The 20,038-nt window shown below is 39.5% G+C and overlaps 1 protein-coding gene across 10 annotated transcripts in view; it reads right to left on the reverse strand.

Moving 5' to 3' along the window:
• The window catches only part of ENOX2 (ecto-NOX disulfide-thiol exchanger 2), a 292,537-nt gene that overhangs the window by 75,617 nt on the left and 196,882 nt on the right, over window positions 1-20,038 (reverse strand). For all 10 annotated transcript variants that reach the window (XM_065538447.2, XM_065538450.2, XM_005594575.5 and 7 more), the window contains one exon: window positions 6,034-6,168. In XM_065538447.2, coding sequence (XP_065394519.1) covers window positions 6,034-6,130 — 97 coding nt within the window. In that variant the 5' untranslated portion in view covers window positions 6,131-6,168. The remainder of the gene's footprint in view (window positions 1-6,033; window positions 6,169-20,038) is intronic.

The following is a 20,038-nucleotide window of genomic DNA, read 5'->3' on the forward strand; positions in this document are numbered from 1 at the left end:
TTTTTTATAAATTATTGTATTTTTTCATATACTGTAATCTTTCTTATAAGCTGCCTCAAAGTCTTTGCTGAATGAGGTGATGTAACTCAATAGTTAACCACTGTCTCCATACTGTATACCCTTGCATACCTTCCAATAATTGATGCAGTGTTTCCTCTGCCTACACTGTTCTTAGTTCTTTTATCCTCCTGACATACTCCTATATATCCCTGGACACCTAGCTCAAATGTTACCTCTTTTGTGAACCTTTTCTGACCACCGCCATCTACCTAGCATTTCCTCTCACCATACCTGGGCTAAAATATACTTATTTAGAAGTTTCTGTTATGACACTTGCAACATTATAGTGTAGTGATATTTACTTTGTTGCCTCTGTCACTGCAACTTGAGCTTGAAGGCAAGGATTGCGCCATGCCCATGTTGGGATCCCCTATATCTAGCTCAATAGATCTTCAATGAATGGATGGATAAATAAAAGAACAAATGAATAAAATGAAAGGAAGGCCTTTGAGCTGTTGTCAGTGAAGAGCCAGCTCATATTTGAGAACATGTTGGATTAGGGAGACAGTGTGGAAGTTCTAAAAGTATTGGAGTCACTATGAGGATAGGAAACTTTGTCTTTTTTGTTCATTGCTTTCTCCCTGGTGCTTCTCACAGTACCTTTATACTGGCAGGCTTCAGTGAATATTTCTTGTATGAATGAATGAATAAGCAAATAGTTTGACTCAGCTCCTTCTCCTAATAGTTTCCATGGGGAGTCTTTTCTTTTTTAATGATTGTTCCTATCACTGTGCATTTACTTATTCCAGCTAGTTAAGGTCATGAAATTCTTATCTCAAAGATCCTCTGGCCCTTGAGCTTCACATACTCTTCCAAAGGCTTTAAATAGTTTAAAATATTTCCACGAGAAAACAGCTCCACAGCATTCACCTACACAGACTGTGATGTAGAGCGCCTCACTATCTGTATTTTGTGGTGTCTTCTCTGGGAGATAGGACCTCGTTCTTTGCGGGGACCTCAATACACAGTCTCTATTACGTTGACCATCTCCTGTTTGTCCTTCTGTGGCCCAGTTAATCTTGTTGTTGCCAGTACTCAAGTCAAAATCATGATGTGCTTGTTCCCAGAGAAAAATATGACAATACATAGATCATAAAAACTCATACATTTTTGTTGAAGTAAAGTACTTCTGTAATATCAAGATAAATAACTAAAACATTTTTAACCTTTTCAGCTATACAATATAGAACTAATTCATATTCATAAAAGCAGGGTCTCAGTTATGTCCAAACCAAATGATGATGCCTCTGTCTTTTTGTTTTTGAAAGGATGATCTGGCACAACAGCTAACTGCCAGCTCTTGTGTTACTACGGGAGCTTGATGGCATGGAGGAGATTTAAATGAATATCTCCAGGTGTAGATACGCTCCATGGTGAATCTCGAGAGTACCATCAGTAGCTTGAATTCAGGTTTGTTTTGAAGAGACATTAATTTTATCTGGTATATATAATGTTTACATATTATTGGCTCTTGGTAACATATATACTATGATGATGAACAGTGCTCTCCTTTCTCAGGATCATAACTTTTTGCCACTAAAAGCATACTCTATTTGTGGCAGATATTAAAAATAATACAAACCGAAGGCCAGGCCTTCCTGAGGAGCTTGCAGAACAGTGGTCTGTCATTATCATACAAACTCCTTCTTTCTTTCTGTTCCCATCAGAGTTGGCCTGTTGGGTCCAGTGATAACTGCCTCCTTAAGAATGAGAAGGGCTTTGCTCTGAGAATAAGGTCCATGAGTCCATATTTTCCAATATCTTTCATTATGGAGCAGACACAATCAATACAGTGGGGACATCATAATGAGGAACTCTTCTCTTTTTGGACTTCACAGGCTCCACACTTGGCTGCTAAGGATATTTTAATTGAGGGGAAAATAAAAGAAGCAGCAGGCAGTATTCAACAAGTAGCCCTTAATGGGTCCATCCTTGGATTCATCTGGAATGACTGGGGCAGAACGTTCTTTAACCAGAGGGCCTGACTCTATTGAGCTCCACTAACATTAGTCTTATTTGACCAGCTTCTCAAAGCAAATACTCTTGCAGGAAAGACAGCTGCTAGCCAGAGGGGACCGCCTGATCTGCCATCATTATGGATTAACTTTATTGAACCACAGCAGTACAAAACACCATGTTAGTTGAAAGGGAACTCCACACCAAACCTCAGAGATAGCCTGTTTCTACTCCCTACTCAATGAATATAATAACTATGCCAGACATTGCCTTCATGACAAGTGTGTGTCTAAGAGACTCAGTATCCATGACAGTATAGATTAGAGGTCTCTAGGGGCAGTGAAGGAAGCTTACATTATCACTTGTTTTTCATCAATGTCAAAAGACTTCTCTACTGTCACAGACAGGCTAGATGAGACAGGACAAAGAAAAGTCTGCTGGCTCAGTAGGAAACCTCCTGAGGAACATAAAAGTAGCTGAATTACTGAGCCTTTGATGGGTGACTTCAGGCAACAGCTCCATGAGGCTTATTTGCTGCCTTTTCCATTTTAAGAAATCTTGAGGCGTGGGGAGCTGATCAGGGAGATGTTTTAACCCATTGTAAAGATGGCAGGCACTCTGTTCTCCAGACCCTGGCAAGAAGAAAGGTAGGCAGCATTGGAGTGTCGTGCCACCCTTCCATTTCTGTGAAAATCCCCAACAGATTTATAAGGAACAGGCATCAGTACTGTTAGACATATACTATTCTCTTCACCTGTTGCTGTCCAGTATTTCACCAGGGAAAAATTTCACCCTTGCCTTTACTGTCCTTCACTGTTGTTAAAGGTAAAGATGAGTCATAATTCAACTTTTTGTGAGCCACATCACACATGTGAACTTGAAACAATAATAATAATAATAGCTGAGTTAATTGAGGAATTACTGTGAGCCAGGCATCATTCTAAGGCTTTACATGTATTAACACATGAATCCTCATAACAACCCTATAACATAGGTGTCATTATTATCTGCATTTTACAGATGAAGAAACTGAGGCATAGAGAAGTGAAGTAACTTGTCAACAGTCACACAACTGGTTAATGACAGAGACTTGAACATAGGCATTCTGGATCTAGAACCCATGTTCAAATCTCAGTGGTAAACTGCCTTCCTAAAATAATACAGATACAAGAAAAACCAGTTCACACATAACTTAAGTGATTTTATACATAGCTTTACAAAGTATATCTCAGCCTGATGTTATTGCCCCATGCACTTTAAGACAAGAAGGGAACTACTGAACTAATACCAGCATTTCTATGACCAGGTTTCCAAACAGTCAAGTAAGTTTCACTGGAGCATGGTGGCAGGCAGAATCACTGAATTACAGGTCAAAGAGAAACCATTTCTTTACAGTCGTTAAGAAAACAAGATGTGGAGAAGGGGGCCAAAGGTAGAAATTAAAAATACTCTTGAGGTTTCAAATGTCTGGTTGAAGCTGGATGTACAGAACGCTTATTAGCATATTAGTGTTGACAGTGGCTGCATAGCATCCAAATACTTTCAATTTAAGTGGGAGCTTAGCAGCGATTTGAAGAATGTATGTTAGTACTTCCTCTACATCAGAGCATATAGTACTGCTAAGAGTAGTAATAATGATGACAGTTTATCTTTATTGGGTGCTTATTATATGGTAAGCAGTGTGCTAAGTATATTATTTAATGTCCACAGCAATCCTATGAGCTAGGACACTATCATTATCTCCATTTTACAGATGAGAAAACTGAGGAACAGACAGGTCAAGTAACTTGCTTAAGGTAACATAGTAAGTGGCAGAGCAAGGACTCAAACCCAGGTAATCCTCTAACTTCAAGGCCTGTGTTGTTAAGCACTAAGCAAGATACTGTTATGAGGATTCAAGCCCTCTACCACACTGTTAAGAAAACTTACCACAATTTTCTAGCCTTATTATTGACCCCAGCTCAAGCTTTGGGTCTGTAATGATTGCTTGGTGGAATTTTTGTTCTCAATGCTAGGCCTTTCTTTTTCCATGTTATAGATGGGTGGCTAAGTATTGAATATTACTTTGTGAGCATAGATTTATGCTTATATATGATAATTTACAAATCATATGATATCAGTTAACATTTAGTCCCCTGGACCAGACCGCAGATGTGGCCTCAATATTTTTCCTGGGACTTTTACACATATGGTCCAGACTGTCATAAACTGGAAATATTTAAGTCAAATTAGATTGTCTAGTCATCTTAGACTATAAGTGTTGTGACTCAGGGACACTCTACATGGAGCTATAAAACAATATATATTTCAGTTTAAATTCTATTATAATCAAATAATAAAGAGGTACTAAATACAAAACTTGTTACTTCCTTAGAAATGTCTATGAGAAATACATTAATAATGATTTTTGAAGTATTTTAATAGCTGCCATTTTTGAGCACCTTCTATGTACCATTGTGCTAAACATGATTTAATTGTCATCCTAGGAGTTAGGCACTATTAGTCTGACTTTGTAGATGAGGACACTGAGTCTCAGAAGATACACAACTGCTCGAGATCAAATAGTGAAAGAAACAGGCTTGGAAGCCAAGCAGACTGACTCCAGCACCTGACATCTTAACCATTCTGCAATATTGGCTCCTACAGTAACATTCACTAATCCCAGATTGGCCCCACTAGTCATTCAAAACCTAAGGAAATCCATGGTCCAATCACTGTAGCTCTCAAAGGATGTTTGGTGGTTCATTTCAATTGTTGTTGGTCTAATGGAGAAGAATACAGTCTGGTGAACTACAACCTATGGTATGAATTATAGTTTGGCAGAGTTCTTTGCACCTGCCACATATAGAATTTAGACTCCTTTTTTTTTCTCCACCCATTTCTTATTCACATACCTTTTTTTCTTCATGTTTGGTTGCTTTTATGCTTGTTTCTTGGCTTTTGATGTAACAACATTTCTTAATTCATTATTAGTATTGCTGTCTAGCATAGCCCACCCTCGTTATAACTTATAAGGATTTATAATCTGCACTGGAATTGTGAAATAATATTTTGCGGGGTGTAGCTAACTATATAAATAAATGGCAAGGCAAAATGGCATTACTCTAAATCTGTTTATCAACTTTAATGTGCCTGTGAAGCACCTGGGGATCTTGCGAAAATGCAGCTTCTGATTCAGTAGGTCTGTGCTGGGGCCAGAGATTCTGGGATTCTAAGTGGTTCCCAGGTTATGCAGGGCACACTTTGAATAGCCAGGTTCTAGATTGGCCTGGTCCTGTTGTGCTTTTAAGTAGAGTCACAATTAATTGAATCTGGGGAGATTAATGTTTAGGCTGTTTAAAAAGCTGCCTCAGGCTCCCTGAGATGGCAATTCCCAAATGTCTTCAAAAATTCATTGTAATGATTAATTAGCTCTCACTGTCCAGGAAGCTTCTTTGTGTCTAAACAAAACCCTTCAGGTGCTGTGATGTTCTGCTTCTCATTTTATCTTTAGTGGAGGCGGAGTTAGTCCACCATGTCAGTTCTATTACAGGTTACTTTGTTTATGTATATATGTATGTGTGTGTGTATTTACACACAGTTATTTAATGTTAAAAACAGTCTTTGGGCTGTCCTCCACCATCTCCTTTCTCTCCTCTAGGAATCTGAGATTTTGGAGATATCTACGTCAGTTCTCTTTCTGTCTCCATGTTTATTTGCCTCCTCTATGAAATCTATAAAATTACACAAGCTTTGTAATTCCTCGCCAAAATCCTCTTGCCTTGTATTTCAAAGAGCTGTTTAAAGCTTCAATGACCCTAGCCTGCATTGGATATACCCCCAGCATGTCCAAAGTGCAAAACGGAGTATACTAGTAACTACCGGCTACCCAGACTATAAAGCTCATATTACAAAAATGCACACTCTAGGCAGAATCTGGTAAATGTCAACTTCAAAATAAGTTGTGTCATACTGCTATATTTATTACCACATGGTCAATAAAAATAAGCACTTGCGAGGTGATTAAAAATAACATACCAGGTAAAATTGGTTGTCCGGCAATTCCCAGCGGTGCCATTCCAAGATTATTCATTGCTGTGGCCCATGCAGTTGGATCAGACATAGGTAGTGTCATTGCAGTGGAATCCACATTCAGAGTTCTACTGTTATCGGCTGAAAAGAAATGACAAGCAAAATAATTTGTTGTGTTAAGGCTCTAGCATCTAGTTTACTTATAAACATAAATTCTGGCAAACTCTTTAGGGAAATGGCTGGAGAAATGGACAAGTGGTGAATCAGGCCTCAATGCCAGCTTTCTTACAAGGGTTAAAACAATACAGCTTGAACTGGCAGGAAGTCATGGAATTTGAAAGCAATTTACCAGATGGCATTTTAGTATAAGTGTTTGCTTCCTTCTCTCCCTTTCTTCCTTCTCTCTCTCTCTCTCTCTTTTTCAAGCATACTCAACAGAGGAGCTTGGAATGATTAAGGAGTTTCCTATTCTTCTCATAGTCCACTAGCATATGATTACTTCAGCAGCTTCTATCCAAACTACTTATGCATGTAAAGCAAGGAAAAACATCCTAGGGCTTCTGTAGTTGGCAATAAAAGATGAGAATTATACTCCTGATGTAATTTCATATCTTTGAGGCAGTACTATTGAATAGAGCTGGACACATAATCAGCAGACATCAAATTAGCTGAATGACAATTTTGGGAGTTAGGGGAACAATGAGAAAAAGCAGACTAGAGACACAGTCCCTGCCCTCAAAGGTTGTACAATAAAATTGAAGATACTGATGATGATGGTGATAATTATTACCATTATCACTACCTCCACCCACTACTACCTCTGTTGAACACTTACTGTATACCAGGTAAATCACTTGGCATGCATCACTCTCATTTAACTTTCAGAATAGCCCTATGAGGTAGGGACAATTTATATCTCCACTTAATAGAAGTTTTAGAGACATTTAAGAGAAGTTTTGAAAGGTCAAATATATTGTCCAAGGTCATACAGAATGTATAATTTTTAGCCACTATGCTTTACTGTCTTCAGTTAAACAACTAGGAAACAATGAAAGACTCAAATGGTATAGATCAGAAATGTTCCTGTAGTTTACGGTATGCAGAGCTACTGTGGCCTAAGCAGGAAATATTTCATGGAGAAAATAGGACTGAACAGAACGGACCAGATTTATATAGAGCATGTCATGAGTGATGAGTAGTTATTAGATAGGTAAAGTAAAGGGGCCAGACATCCCAGGAGCAGGAATGATATAAGCAAAGACATTGAAATGGGTTTTATAAGCACGTACATGTACACAGTGTTGGGAAAGATATAGTCATGAGTCATCTGAGCACAAACGGACTTTTGTTTTGGGAAATTTTCCTCTGACTACTGATAGCTGTAGAAAAAATATTTCTATGGCTTTTTTCCTACCTCCCAGTACACACTTCTGCCAATTACAACCCATGAAGGCAACTCTGTTCTATCAGTAGCTTGCTAAAGTCCAAGGCAACATCAGGGCTGACCCTTGCCAGGGTTACTTATACATGTGCTCTTTTGGTCACTGATTGGTCAGAACAAGCAATGTAAATGTTTAAAAACATTATTTCTGAAATATTAGTTTTTGTCATTTTTCTGTGCTGCCTTTGCCTCCTCCCCCTTAATCCCCTCTTCACACATATACAGTGATTGATGGCACTAAGTGTTCATTAATTACAGTCAGAAGTCACATTTCAGAGCTAGTGATTTCTCCATGTGTAGGAACTTTAGTCGTCATATCCAGCTTTCAGTGTTCTCTCACAAAGGCATATCCAAAGGCTAGAAATAGCCTCCTTGCAAATATTATCAAGAAAACAAACATGGGATGCTGAATATCCTTTGGGTTGAGAGTTTACATAGTGATAATTAGTCTACTTGGACTTCCAAGCCCCCAGTTAGGGGATATTTTAGAAAATGTTATAGCTGAAAGATATCTTTAGAGATTATTGAGTCTACACCCTGATTTTCTCTGGTTGCTGGAGAATCACTCCCAGAAGAAACTGGTAGGTTTAGAAGGACTGGGACCCAATGCCAAAAATAATTCCTTGCAACAGTTTGGCTACTCATTGGTTCTGCAGTCCTGACAAATATTAAAACGAACGAACGAACAAACAAACAAACAAACAAACAAACAGGAACACTTCTCAGTAAAGGATTTTGAGGTCAAAGAATGAGAATTTATAATGTATCAACCTAGCCAAACTCTGGACTAATTAGGGGCGGGATAAGTGTTTGGGGGAAGACAATGATCTCAATTACAATTTTGAGGGAAAATACAGTATTGTTATTTTCAAAACGTATAGTAATTCACAATGCTTGTTAAAATGTTAGCAAGTAGAGTTCCTGCTATGCTTGTTTACAGGAACAGATAAGGAACATGTGTAATTAACAGCATTATTTTGCCTCAATGAATGTGGTTCTTAAATACTTAGGAAATTTTGCTTTAAATGTCCTTCTTATTGCCCTTCCCTCCCCTAACACCCATCTCCACCTGTCAAAATCCCACTATGCAGCCATCAAAAAGGATGAGTTTGCGTCCTTTGTAGGGACATGGATGCAGCTGGAAACCATCATTCTTAGCAAACTATCACAAGAACAGAAAACCAAACACCGCATGTTCTCACTCATAGGTGGGAACTGAACAATAAGATCACTTGGACTCAGGAAGGGGAACATCACACACAGGGGCCTATCATGGGGAGGGGGGAGGGGGGAGGGATTGCATTGGGAGTTATACCTGATGTAAATGATGAGTTGATGGGTGCAGCACAGCAACATGGCACAAGTATACATATGTAACAAACCTGCACGTTATGCACATGTACCCTAGAACTTAAAGTATAATAATAATAAATAAATATAAAAAAAATCCCACTCATTTTTGAAGGGCCATCTCAAATGCTACCTTGTTTGTGAAACTGAAATGGCCAGGTGGGAAGGACTCCCTGGCAGAGCCTCCCACTGACCTGCACCCTGGGGTGGAGCCTTGGAAGTTCATGTGTTTGCAGTGGGAAGGAGCCTGGCCCCTCCTCTTCCTGGGTGGAACCTGGGATTCAATCTACCAGGTGGGAAGCACACCAGCAGGGATTTGGCCTTGCAGAGGGTCCCTGTTTCCCTTTTTTACCCCTTTTTCCCCAATAAATTCCATTTTTCTCACCCTTCAAAGTGTCTGCAAGCCTAATCTCTCACGGCTGTGTGACAAGGACCTGGCTCTTAGCTGAACTAAGGAAAAAGTCCTATAACAAAACCACCTCATTGGAATTAATTACTTCTTCTGATGTGTTCTCATAGCATTTTATCTAGAATTTGATTTTCACGTTTGCTCATTCTCTCACTCATTCCCTGCAAAGTAAACTTTTTTGAGTCTTACTATATGCCCTGCTGTTTTGCTAGTAACTAGGAATACAGAGATGAACAAAACTCATTTACTGCTCTGGAAGAATTCAAAATATAGTGAGAGGGACAGACATATAAACAATCCAATATAAATTATTATAATAAGTACTGTAATTAAACCAAGAGTGGAGTGCTCTGGGAACACAGAGGAGTAATTAAAGCCGCTGGAATGGGTTTGGGTATATGTGTTTCTGGTTGTGGGGTGAAGGAGGAATGTCATGGAAGCCTTCACTGGGAAAGAATCATTTGAAATGAGTCTTTAAGGAGGGACAGGATTTTCTTCCAGGTAGTGAATGGAAGACTGGGGTAAAAAGAGCATTCCAGTAACTGGTACCAAAACAGAGATATAGACCAATGGAACAGAACGGAGCGCTCAGAAATAATACCACACATCTACAGCCATCTGATCTTTGACAAACCTGACAAAAACAAGAAATGGGGAAAGGATTCCCTATTTAACAAATGGTGCTGGGAAAATTGGCTAGCCATAAGTAGAAAGCTGAAACTGGATCCTTTCCTTACTCCTTATACGAAAATTAATTCAAGATGGATTAGAGACATAAATGTTAGACCTAAAACCATATAAAACCCTAGAAGAAAACCTAGGGAATACCATTCAGGACATAGGCATGGGCAAGGACTTCATGTCTAAAACACCAAAAGCAATGGCAACAAAAGCCAAAATTGACAAATGGGATCTAATTAAACTAAAGAGCTTCTGCATAGCAAAAGAAACTACCATCAGAGTGAATAGGCAACCTACAGAATGGGAGAAAATTTTTGCAATCTATTCATCTGACAAAGGGCTAATATCCAAAACCTATAAAGAACTCAATCAAATTTACAAGAAAAAAACAACCCCATCAAAAAGTGGGCAAAGGATATGAACAGACACTTCTCAAAAGAAGACATTCATACAGCCAACAGACACATGAAAAAATGCTCATCATCACTGGCCATCAGAGAAATGCAAATGAAAACCACAATGAGATACCATCTCACACCAGTTAGAATGGCAATCATTAAAAAATCAGGAAACAACAGGTGCTGGAGAGGATGTGGGGAAATAGGAACACTTTTACACTGTTGGTGGGACTGTAAAGTAGTTCAACCATTGTGGAAAACAGTGTGGCGATTCCTCAAGGATCTAGAACTAGAAATACCATTTGATCCAGCCATCCCATTACTGGGGATATACCCAAAGGATTATAAATCATGCTGCTATAAAGACACATGCACATGTATGTTTATTGCAGCACTATTCACAATAGCAAAGACTTGGAATCAACCCAAATGTCCATCAGTGACAGACTGGATTAAGAAAATGTGGCACATATACACCATGGAATACTATGCAGCCATAAAAAAGGATGAGTTTGTGTCCTTTGTAGGGACATGGATGCAGCTGGAAACCATCATTCTCAGCAAACTATCGCAAGAACAGAAAACCAAATACCGCATGTTCTCACTCATAGGTGGGAATTGAACAATGAGATCACTTGGACACAGGAAGGGGAGCATCACACACTGGGTCCTATTGTGGGGAGGGGGTAGAGGGAAGGGATAGCATTAGGAGATATACCTAATGTAAATGATGAGTTAATGGGTGCAGCACACCAACATGGCACATGTATATATATGTAACAAACCTGCACGTTGTGCACATGTACCCTAAACTTAAAGTATAATAATAATAATAATAATAATAATAATAAAAAAAAGAATATTCCAAGAAGCAAGAAGCACCAAGCATTTACCATTTAAATGACTGCTTTGGATTATTGATATTGTGTACCTGTCTCCCTTCTGCTGGCCTGCCTGCCTCTTTTAGGTCAGGGACTGGATTTGAGGCATTTTCTTTCCTTATTTCTTAGTTTAGTGTCTAGTATAAAGTAGGTATTCAAGAAATATTTAAATTAATAAAGAAAATTAATTTACATTGATTTTGGGCACAATAAGTAATCTATACAATGACACTCATTGATTATTTGCATACCTTTTCAGAATGACAAATTGTCTTAAATAGATGGCATTATTGCTACACCAATTCTTTCTCTAGGACAGCTGAATACTTGTAGAAATTTGCTTAGTTACAACCAGGGATCTATGCCCAACCAGTAACTCAGTTTGATCTCATTAGCTATGAACTTTCCCCCATATTGGCATAATCATACAGAAAAGCTTGCAAAATTTTGTTTTAAAAGGGAAATCCCAGATGATCACCTCTGGCAGCAATCTGGATTCAAGGTCCACAGTAACAAAACATGTTGTGCTAAGCATCTGTTTAGAATTATCACTTAGTGGTGGAAAAGTTAAGTTCTGGATCCACTTTTCAGACTAGAAATGGGCATCTAGTAATTTTCCCCTGAATCCTACAATCCCTGGTAGCAGCCAAGAATATTCAGAAGGTGAGTGCTACTGGCTGTCAAGTGGTCTTCAAAATATCTACCCCAAGTCTGAAGAACATGTCCTGCCATGCTGGTTCTCCTATTCTGCTGTGTGACAAGTTCTCAAGAGGTCAGAGATTGTAGAGTGGGTTGTAAGTAAGTGCCTTCTAGGTAATTTGGTTGAAGATATGGCACTTTGGAATAAGCTCCATTGGCACCAAAAGAATACAAGATTTGGAAGTGATCACCTACTTCAACTTGGTATCATTTTATAACTATCAAATCTCTGCCATTTGTTTATTTTTGTCTTGTTGATACATTGCTGATTAACTTGTCAATCACTGTCAAAGTTATTTGATTTTGAAGACTACACACACACACACACACACACATACACACACAATTTCCTCTGAAACAAGGACAACAGTATGTTGGTGCCATCTCTTCAACTATATTCTTTCATTAAGACAAAAACTCTCCTTCACTGATTATTTACTCTCCTACAATTCTCTTTATTATGTCCAAGTGTATATCCATTGGTTTTTATGCTTACTGTTATTTTGTTACACATTATTGTGCAAAGTTGAGGAGACAGTTTTGTCAACAAACATCTACTGAAAGCCTGTTAACCACAGGAAGCAATCCTGTCTAATCATCAAGAGCATTGGTCTGGGAGTCAGATGGCTCTGGACTAGAGTCTAACTCTACTACTTAGCAACCGTAATGTGCTCATTCACTTTCTTTCTTCTCCTCTTGCCTGCCTGCCTTCTGGTCTTCCTTTCATATTTACCATACAGTCACTGAACATTTTCTATGTGTCAGGCAGTATCGTAGATGTTGAGGATATTAGAGTGAGTCAAAGAGACCTCATCCCTTTTGTAGGGACATGGATGCAGCTGGAAACCATCATTCTTAGCAAACTATCACAAGAACAGAAAACCAAACACCGCATGTTCTCACTCATAGGTGGGAACTGAACAATGAGATCACTTGGACTCGGGAAGGGGAACATCACACACTGGGGCCTATCATGGGGAGGGGGGGAGGGGGAGGGGGGAGGGATTGCATTGGGAGTTATACCTGATGTAAATGACAAGTTGATGGGTGCTGACGAGTTGATGGGTGCAGCACAGCAACATGGCACAAGTATACATATGTAACAAACCTGCACGTTATGCACATGTACCCTAGAACTTAAAGTATAATAATAATAATAATAATAATAATAATAAAAAGAGACCTCATCCTTGCTCTTGTAGAACTTATACTCTAATGCAATAGACAGATATTAAAATACAAGTAATTATAAAATAATTATGCATTGTAATAAGTGTTATGAGGAAATAACTGTGTTTGATGAAAAAAATGGCAAGCTATTAAATTAGGAAAATGAAAGCATCCACTTTATAGGTTTGTTGAAGATTAGATAATGTGGGTAAAAAATTTAGCATGTCTTCTGGCTCATATTTAGCACTCAGTAAATGGCCATAATAACATGGTAATAGTTACTGCAGTGGTGTGATCCTGGCTCACTGCAACTTCCGTCTCCTGGGTTTAAGTGATTCTCGTGCCTCAGCCTCCTGAGTAGCTGGGACTATAGGCATGTGCCACCACGCCTGGCTAATTTTTATATTTTTAGTAGACATGGGGTTTTACCATGTTGACCCAGCTGGGCTTAAACTCCTGACCTCAAATGATCCACCTGCCTCCCCAAGTGCTGGGATTTACAGGCATGAGTTAATTAGGTGTGAGGCAAATAGTTAACATGGTAAATGATGAGGAAGTGGTCACAGACCTTGAAGGGCTCAAAGTCTACTGAGAGAACCAAGCATATACATGAATTACTAGAATACATTGTATGAATAATGAATAATTGTTCATGCAATAATAATGAATAATGAAACTGAGGCACAGAAAGTTTAAGTGATCAGCTCAACATTGCACAGCTAATAAGTGGTACAGCAGGAATATAAGCCCAGTCAGCTCTGATGCCAATCCTCACAATGTAATTCATCACACTAAACTCTCTTCCAAAGAGTACATTTATTTTGTGTTCTCCTAGCTCACTGAAGACATTGCTATCATAGCCCTTACTACATTATATTTTTTTGGGTATTTTTCCATGTCTGTCTCTCCCCAGAAAGCTTATTCCTCCCTGTTATTCCTAGTGCCTAGACACAGTGTCTGACATAGAAAAGATGTTCAACAAGCTATTTTAAACAAATACATGAGGAAATTAAGAGTATACAAAAGAGTCCTCCACAGATATTCTTTCCAGAAGCAGATGTCAAACTATTCAGAACAGGATACTACTCTATCATTGTACTACGATAAAATCTCTTTTGGAGGGTTTCTTTTGAGGTCTGAGTGTTAAACAAAAATTTCAAATGGAAAAAGGAAGATAAAATGGTGACAATTTGAAGTATTATAATCCTTACATGCTGATAATATAAAAAATTCACAATTACAGACATATAAACTTCAAGGAAGATAAATCTGGGGATGGGAAGATAGCATCACTGAGAAATTCTTCACTTATGAGAAGGAACTCAAATTTCTTTTTTTTTTTTTTTAAATTTATTTATTATTATTATACTTTAAGTTCTAGGGTACATGTGCATAACGTGCAGGTTTGTTACATATGTATACTTGTGCCATGTTGGTGTGCTGCACCCATCAACTCGTCATTTACATCAGGTATAACTCCCAATGCAATCCCTCCCCCCTCCCCCCTCCCCATGACAGGCCCCTGTGTGTGATGTTCCCCTTCCTGTGTCCAAGTGATCTCATTGTTCAGTTCCCACCTATGAGTGAGAACATGCGGTGTTTGGTTTTCTGTTCTTGTGATAGATTGCTAAGAATGATGGTTTCCAGCTGCATCCATGTCCCTACAAAGGACACAAACTCATCCTTTTTTATGGCTGCATAGTATTCCATGGTGTATATGTGCCACATTTTCTTAATCCAATCTGTCACTGATGGACATTTGGGTTGATTCCAAGTCTTTGCTATTGTGAATAGTGCTGCAATAAACATACGAGTGCAGGTGTCTTTATAGCAGCATAATTTATAATCCTTTGGGTATATACCCAGTAATGGGATGGCTGGGTCATATGGTACATCTAGTTCTAGATCCTTGAGGAATCGCCATACTGTTTTCCATAATGGTTGAACTAGTTTACAATCCCACCAACAGTGTAAAAGTGTTCCTATTTCTCCACATCCTCTCCAGCACCTGTTGTTTCCTGACTTTTTAATGATCGCCATTCGAACTGGTGTGAGATGGTATCTCATTGTGGTTTTGATTTGCATTTCTCTGATGGCCAGTGATGATGAGCATTTTTTCATGTGTCTGTTGGCTGTATGAATGTCTTCTTTTGAGAAATGTCTGTTCATATCCTTTGCCCACTTTTTGATGGGGTTGTTTGTTTTTTTCTTGTCAATTTGTTTGAGTTCTTTGTAGGTTCTGGATATTAGCCCTTTGTCAGATGAGTAGATTGCAAAAATTTTCTCCCATTCTGTAGGTTGCCTGTTCACTCTGATGGTAGTTTCTTTTGCTGTGCAGAAGCTCTTTAGTTTAATGAGATCCCATTTGTCAATTTTGGCTTTTGCTGCCATTGCTTTTGGTGTTTTAGACATGAAGTCTTTGCCCATGCCTATTATACACCAGTAACAGACAAACAGAGAGCCAAATCAGGAATGAACTTCCATTCACAATTGCTTCAAAGAGAATCAAATACCTAGGAATCCAACTTACAAGGGATGTAAAGGACCTCTTCAAGGAGAACTACAAACCACTGCTCAGTGAAATAAAAGAGGACACAAACAAATGGAAGAACATACCATGCTCATGGATAGGAAGAATCAATATCGTGAAAATGGCCATACTGCCCAAGGTAATTTATAGATTCAATGCCATCCCCATCAAGCTACCAATGAGTTTCTTCACAGAATTGGAAAAAACTGCTTTAAAGTTCATATGGAACCAAAAAAGAGCCCGCATCTCCAAGACAATCCTAAGTCAAAAGAACAAAGCTGGAGGCATCACGCTACCTGACTTCAAACTATACTACAAGGCTACAGTAACCAAAACAGCATGGTACTGGTACCAAAATAGAGATATAGACCAATGGAACAGAACAGAGTCCTCAGAAATAATACCACACATCTACAGCCATCTGATCTTTGACAAACCTGAGAGAAACAAGAAATGGGGAAAGGATTCCCTATTTAATAAATGGTGCTGGGAAAATTGGCTAGCCATAAGTAGAAAGCTGAAACTGGATCCTTTCATTACTCCTTATACGAAAATTAATTCAAGATGGATTAGAGACTTAAATGTTAGACCTAATACCATAAAAATCCTAGAGGAAAACCTAGGTAGTACCATTCAGGAACTCAAATTTCTTAGAGAATTTAAGGTAATTAAATTACTAAAATAAAAGTCCATGTAGCAGTCATATTTGTTAATTCCTTGAGGCCAAGGGACATAAACCTCATTTACTTTTTGTATTCTTTACTGTGACTAGCTCAAAGTAGGTGCCAATAACTGTGTTTTTAAATAAGAAAACTCTACAAGACCTCAGCTACTGTACAAAGTGTGGCTTTCCTCCATAGCCTATTTCATAGACCCACAGCCATCTAAAATCTCTTTGCATTGTGTAGTCCTGAACTGTCAAGTTGGCTCTCTAGCCATTTCTACAGGAAGAAGATAGTAGTCTCAGCTGGGCGCGGTAGCTCATGCCTGTAAATCCCAGCACTTTGGGAGGTAGGCGGATCATTCGAGGTCAGGAGTTCAAGACCAGCTGGGTCAACATGGTAAAACCCCATGTCTACTAAAAATATAAAAATTAGCTGGGCGTGCTGGCACATGCCGATAGTCCCAGCTACTCAGGAGGCTGAGGCACGAGAATCACTTGAATCCAGGAGATGGAAGTTGCAGTGAGCCGAGATCACACCACTGCACTCCAGCCTGGGTGACAGAGTGAGACTCTGTCTCGAAAAAAGGAAAGAAAGAAAGGAAGGAAGGAAGGAAGGAAGGAATGAAGGAAGGAAGGAAGGGAGGGAGGGAGGGAGGAAGGGAGGAAGGGAGGGAGGGAGGAAGGGAGGGAGGAAGGAAGGAAGAAAGAAGGAAAGAAAGAGAGAGAGAGAAAGAGAGAGAGAGAGAAATAAATAAATAGTGGTCTAAAGGTGGGTGGGACATGGGACATCAGGCCTTCAGAATGCACTAGGACTCAGATAAATGATGAATAATAGTTTTATTTTTAATACTTTAAGTTCTGGGATACATGTACAAAACATGCAGGTTTGTTACATAGGTATACACGTGCCATGGTGGTTTGCTGCACCCATCAACCTGTCATCTACATTAGGTATTTCTCCTAATGCTATCCCTTTCCTAGCCCCCGACCCCCTGACAGGCCCTGGTGTGTGATGTCCCCCTCCCTGTGTCCATGTGTTCTCATTGTTCAACTCCCACTTATGAGTGAGTACATATGGTATTTGGTTTTCTTAATAGTTTTAATGATAGCAATTATAATAAGACTAATAAGAGTTAACAGTTATATAATGCTTACTATGCACCTCACACTGTTCTAGGCACTTTATGTATATTAATTTAAAACTCACAACAATCCTGTGAAGTAGGTCCTTTCATTATCCCCATTTTACTGATGAGGTAACAGGAACGGAGAAGTTAAGCAAGTTATCCATAGTTATATAGCTAGCTTGCAGTAGAGCTGAGATTCAAACTCAGGTAGTCTGGCTCCACAATTCATGCTCTTGACCACTATGCCCTACTAAACTAGGGGATTCATCAAATTATGTAATATTTGAGATGAGGGCTCTAGAGCTCATCATTATACAGATGGGTGCTCTCAATGTCCTCTATTGCAGTGCTAAGTTTGCCCCACAGGGGACATTTGGCAGTATCTGGAGACATTTTTGATTGTCATACCTGGCAGCAGGTAGTTGCTACTGACATCTAGTAGAGGCCAGGGGCGCTGCTAAACATCCTATAACGTATGGGGCAACCCCCTACAAGAACCAATTATCTGGCCTAAAATGTCAATAGTGCTGAGGTTGAGAAATCCTGTTCTACTGTAGCAATTTTTATGTGTTCTTACTGGAGAACACCTTATACTCCTGGTTTCTTCCACAATCCTTTTCCATCTATCACATGTATAGGCAACTCCAACTTCTGTAGTTTATGCCCTACCCTACTCTCTTATGCTACTGTGCAACTAAGACTAATCTGATCAAACCCTCCTCCCTGACTCCATCTCAAGAACCTATTAACGCTTTTAGCACAGTTACTTCTATGCTTCGCATCAAAGAAATGATCTTTGTCGTGGGGAGTCCAGGTACCATGGAATGCTGATAGGTTGCTGTTTGAGAATAGTCCTGGAAATAGCAGTAGGCACACCGTGACAAAGGAAAGAGAAAGGAAGTTTAGAAAATGCTTGCACAAAATGTGGAAGAAAACCTCATTTCTGGCATATCACATAGGACCTCACATACAGTAGGCACTCAAGAAGTATTTGTTGTGAAAGATTATGACCCGGGGCAGGGTTGGGTGTCCTACCAAGGAATAACATTGTTTTCTGTTCTCTAAGGGAAAGGAAACAGCAGAATAAATCACATTTGGGGTCTGCATTAAGCCTGGGGCTCAAGGCTTTATCTTTTGCGTGGTATTTACTGCTTATGAAGCAATATATTATGGCAGTGCAGGTGTTATTTTGACTTTCTCTTCATATTCTTTGAAAATTAACAATCTATCATTGTTTGTGAACAATGCACTGAAGCCCGAGGCACGGGCCACAGTCCCTCCTATTGCAGACGTCAAGTGACGCCACAGCTTGCATCACCGTGATGCAGGCAAGAGAACTGACAGGGGCTTTTGCAGGCTTTTGTAATAAAAGGCTCCCAGATGGCTTGAGAGAGATGATGCTATTAGACAAGCAGGATGGATCAAAGAGCCACTCAAGGGAATCAAGATGTCATAATATTTTTTTTTTTCCTTGAGAAAGGACAGGGAGATAAGGGAAGGGAAGACAAAGAGAGGCAAGGGAAGGGTCTTTTTGCTGGCCTATATTTATATAGTAGGGAGTCATTTTCACATGAGTTGTGAGTATGGCAGGGCGGGAGTTGGAAGAGAGTAGCTTGATCCTCAAGGTATACAGATGAGAATCCCAGGGTAGAGGGTGCTTTCACAAACTAAACCTCATCCTGGAAGATTTATTGTTTTAGTCTATAAGCTAGAGGGTCCTGAAGACAGCTACCTCTGTATTGGAGCAGTTATCAAGATGTTCAATATTTAAATTAGATCAATTTAAAGCCATGGAGCCAGGCCAGCCCTCCAGATGGCAGTTGCAGTGAGGGTGTGGTACAGTGAGGAAGAAGAAGGCCACAGAGTTTGGTATGTGCCTCTTCAAGGAACTCACAGCACATACCCTACATTTATGAAGGCAACAAGGTATAGTAGAAGGAATATAGGACTGGGAGCCAGATGGATCTAAAATCCAATCTTGGCTGTACTCCTGACTAGCTGAATGATTTTAGGCAAGTTCCACAAACTTTTTAACCTGTTTATTCACTTGTAGCTAGGGATAATGATACCTATCTTTCATATAAAAGATAATGATAATGACGTTGATTCCTAATATTGATTAAATGCTTATTATGTGCTAAACATTGTTTTAAAGCTTTGCATGTATTATTACAGTAGGTAGCTAGCCAGGCATGAGTGGGGCAGGAGAGGGCTCCCCCAACCCCACCAGGAATGTCAGGCGACTATCAGGTAGTTGTCACACTGCCTCTCTAAAATAATAATTGATCATAGCCAGCACCAGGGAAAGGTAGTTTCCCAATAAATAAAAACACCTGAAACTGGTGATTGGCAGCATCTCAATAAGATCTCCGATACTGGGCAAGTGGGCTCAAGCATACACATTAAGAGACAAAATGGCACAGTTTAACTGATATATGACCTTCCAGGGGCATTCCACTGGAATAGGGAAGAACACTTCAGGTAAGCATGTGTACAACTCTAGTAAACACACTGAGCATGCTCACCTCCCAAGTGCTAGCAGGCCACCGCACATGCAGGCAGCTTACCCTAAGGGAAGAATCAAGGGAAATGGGATGCAAGATGCTGGAAGTATGCCAGCATATAAAACCCTAGGTCCAAAGTCAAACAGGGCACTTGACC

Source organism: Macaca fascicularis, chromosome X, assembly GCF_037993035.2.
Source record: "Macaca fascicularis isolate 582-1 chromosome X, T2T-MFA8v1.1".
In the NCBI taxonomy this organism is placed as follows: domain Eukaryota; kingdom Metazoa; phylum Chordata; class Mammalia; order Primates; family Cercopithecidae; genus Macaca; species Macaca fascicularis.